The sequence below is a fragment of the Lentinus tigrinus genome (genome assembly GCF_003813185.1).
Source record: "Lentinus tigrinus ALCF2SS1-7 unplaced genomic scaffold L226scaffold_2, whole genome shotgun sequence".
NCBI classification, from domain to species: Eukaryota; Fungi; Basidiomycota; class Agaricomycetes; order Polyporales; family Polyporaceae; genus Lentinus; species Lentinus tigrinus.
Window position 1 is genome coordinate 1,820,465 of NW_027137911.1, and position 2,829 is coordinate 1,823,293.

General features: G+C 60.9%; 2 protein-coding genes across 2 annotated transcripts; both read right to left on the reverse strand.

The window, feature by feature from the left end:
• Positions 1–540: 540 nt before the first annotated feature.
• On the reverse strand, positions 541–975 carry L226DRAFT_566116 (uncharacterized protein; the record flags this gene model as incomplete). The annotated part of the gene is made up of 1 exon (XM_067683863.1): positions 541–975. The coding sequence occupies one exon, from the start codon at positions 973–975 to the stop codon at positions 541–543; it is 435 nt and encodes a 144-aa protein (XP_067541903.1).
• Positions 976–1,214: 239 nt separating this feature from the next.
• Positions 1,215–1,649, reverse strand: L226DRAFT_566117 (uncharacterized protein; the record flags this gene model as incomplete). Its single annotated transcript, XM_067683864.1, has 1 exon — positions 1,215–1,649. One exon carries the CDS (start codon positions 1,647–1,649, stop codon positions 1,215–1,217), a length of 435 nt encoding a protein of 144 aa, XP_067541904.1.
• Positions 1,650–2,829: the final 1,180 nt, after the last annotated feature.

Here is a 2,829-nt window from a genome sequence, read left to right on the forward strand (position 1 = left end):
CTGACAGCGATACAAGACTTCTAACTACCAACGGCAATGGCCGGACTATCTAATCTAATCTAGATGTCCTGCTCAGATGAGCGCAGAGCACATCATCCCCTCCCCACCTAAATCTGAACCCTCCTGGGTTCATGCTCCAAGGCGCCAACCAAGCATGCGTGAGACGGGAAGAGAGCCGAGGTGCTAGGGATGTGCAGTGCGTGCATGAAGGGTTGTGTGATGGCGATGGAGAGATGAGACAGTCATGTCGGTGCGGACGGAGGAGCCGGCAGCTCAAAACGTCTCCACAACGGCAACCGAGAAGTCGGAGAAGTAGGAGTTCTGGTCCTTGGGGGGAAGCCCAGTTGAGCGAGGAACCTCCGAAGCATGTCCGCATCGGTTGGGGCTCGTGGGCGAACGTGTACGGGCGCGGTCACGTACTTGTGCATAAGCAATGAAAGGGAAACCGAGATGGCGGTCGCTGAGCAGGAGGGCATTGTTCAATGCGGACGAAGTGGGCCCAGTCTCGGATCCAGGAGGACGAGATGGGGAAGAGCTTCTTCAGCGCACTGGTGATGGAGCCGAGGAACCGCTGGTGGCATGCTCCTTGACGCTCGAGCTCGTGCTAGAGGCCTTGTGCGTAGAGCTGGAGTGGTGAGCAGAGGACTCGGAAGCCTTCGTGCTGCTTGAGTGGGCAGCAGAGGTAGTCACAACTGCAGTGCTGGTCGCCTCAACCAAGGAGGAAGCGGAGGCAGACGCAACAGCGCTTGTCATGACGTCAGAGATGGTAGAGACAAAGACGGGGCCCTGCATGTCCTCCTGTAGTGACGGTGGATGGGGGTGGCCAAGGTGGAGGCGGGAGTGAAGGCGAGGATAGCGAGGGCAGTCCTGAATGCGTATGGTGGCGGCCTGGGAGCTCGCCACGGACTGCAGGGCACTGCTGAAGTCGCGCGCACCAGACGAGACGATCAAGCCGGCAGATGCGTTCAATTGCATCCTGCTGCGCGTTGGCCGCGGGCCCACGCTGCCGCATCGACAGATGTGGATGCAACACTGTCCAAGTCCACAGCGCTGAGGCGGTACTGGGAAAAGGTGGTGGAGACGGAGCGGGAGAGCGGGCGTGAGCCTGGGCGCGGGGCTGGAGAGTAGGACGGCGGCGGGTGACTGAGGTTGCCAGCGGAGGTGGACATGGACAGCTGCGAAAGAGCGCGCGAGGTTGCTGAATAGACAGACGGCTACCGTGTGATGCTTGTGGTGATCAGGCGTGGTGCGAGAAGCGACAGCGCGTCCTCATCCTCGCTGTCGCTCCAGCCCATACCAGCATGCAGGAGCTGCTGATCCCGATGTCTGACCCTCCTCCTCTGCGTGTCTCGTGGGTCCCGATAAATGCCGGGTTTGGTCGTAGTGCTGCCAGCTGTCGAGGCTAGACTGAGCACGCTGTTCGCGCGGATGCCCGCTCCAGGCTCATTGTCCTCGACGTACATGGACAGGATCGCAGTACCACCGCCGGGAAGCAGCTTAGAACGGGGAGACAGCCGGCTGTAGCGGAACATGAGGTGAGGCAAGGGAGTGTGTATGTCGATGCTCGAGTCTGACTCGCTGCCATCCCCCTTGTCATCGTCCTCCTCCTTGTTCTTTGCGACGCCATTCCAGCTCGATAGCACGGCCATGGACGAGTTCGAGCACGTGTGCCGCATGGGCGAGGGGTCCGCGCAATCCTGGTCTTGACATCAGGGCTGTCGGGCTGCCTGTCGGGGTGGGCACGTGGTGGCGGGCCTGTCGTCCGCAGAGATCTGACCTGCGCTGGCCCAGGAATCGGAGGCAGCGGTCTGTCTTCGTGAATGGGAGTCCGAGGCTGAGGGTGTGTCGACCGGGAAAGCTCTGCTGGTAGAGACTTGGGTGTGCTGGGCTGGCATGGGCGAGCACTCCCGAACACAGCACTGGCTATGGACAGACCCGTAGGAGACCGAGTGTTGGTCACGTTGCTGCCGGACATCGCGAGAGACCCAGATAGACTTGACAGGAGAGCCAAGGAGGCGTGCAAGGAAGTCGAGAGGGGAAAGCAGGGAAGGATGGGGTCCGGGGAGGGGGTTCTTGCCTGCAGACGCAATAACGCGGGCACCACAAGTCGCGGGCCCTCGCGAATCGATACGCGCCTGTGGGACATCCAGGGGCCCTTGGTTCCCGGGTCTTGAGACGAACAGACGAGAGGCGAGAGCAGGATGAGCTGTCGAGCTTCGGAGGTGCGGGCGCTAATGGGGGACGAGGCAGACGACGCTCCACATCGGCAACGGCTGGGCGGATTGCCTCGTAACTGCAGGGCGAGTGGAATAGTGCTGTCGGGGACGTGCGTGCAAATTTTCAGGAGGATCCGGCGGCAGGTGGGTGCGGTATAGTGGATAGGAGCTGGATATGGATGGGGATGGGGACCTGGAGGACTGAAACGCGCTATCTCGGCTCCCTGGAATCGGGGGCTCTCGCAAATTGACACGGGTGTGGGGCGCAGTAGGTGGAAGTGGCACCGAAACTTTGGCGGTGAACGGGGAAGATGCGGAGGAAGGACGGAGCAAACAGAGAGTGAGTACTGACCTGGCAGGGGCACCTACTCGACGACGCGATAGCTCCCCGCCAAACCATCCGTTTCCTTCACAAACCGAGACTTTCCCTCCACCAGAGCCTCCGGTTATGCGTCTGAATTCGCGTGACGAGAAGTGCAAAATTGCGTCCTCTGTGGAGGGTACGGTCCTAGGAGGTGCCTGAAGCGCTGGGACAATCTTGATAACGCGGTCCTGAGCGCGCGACGCGGCATATCGCCTCGAAATTTTGCAGAGGCGTGGACTGGGTACCTCA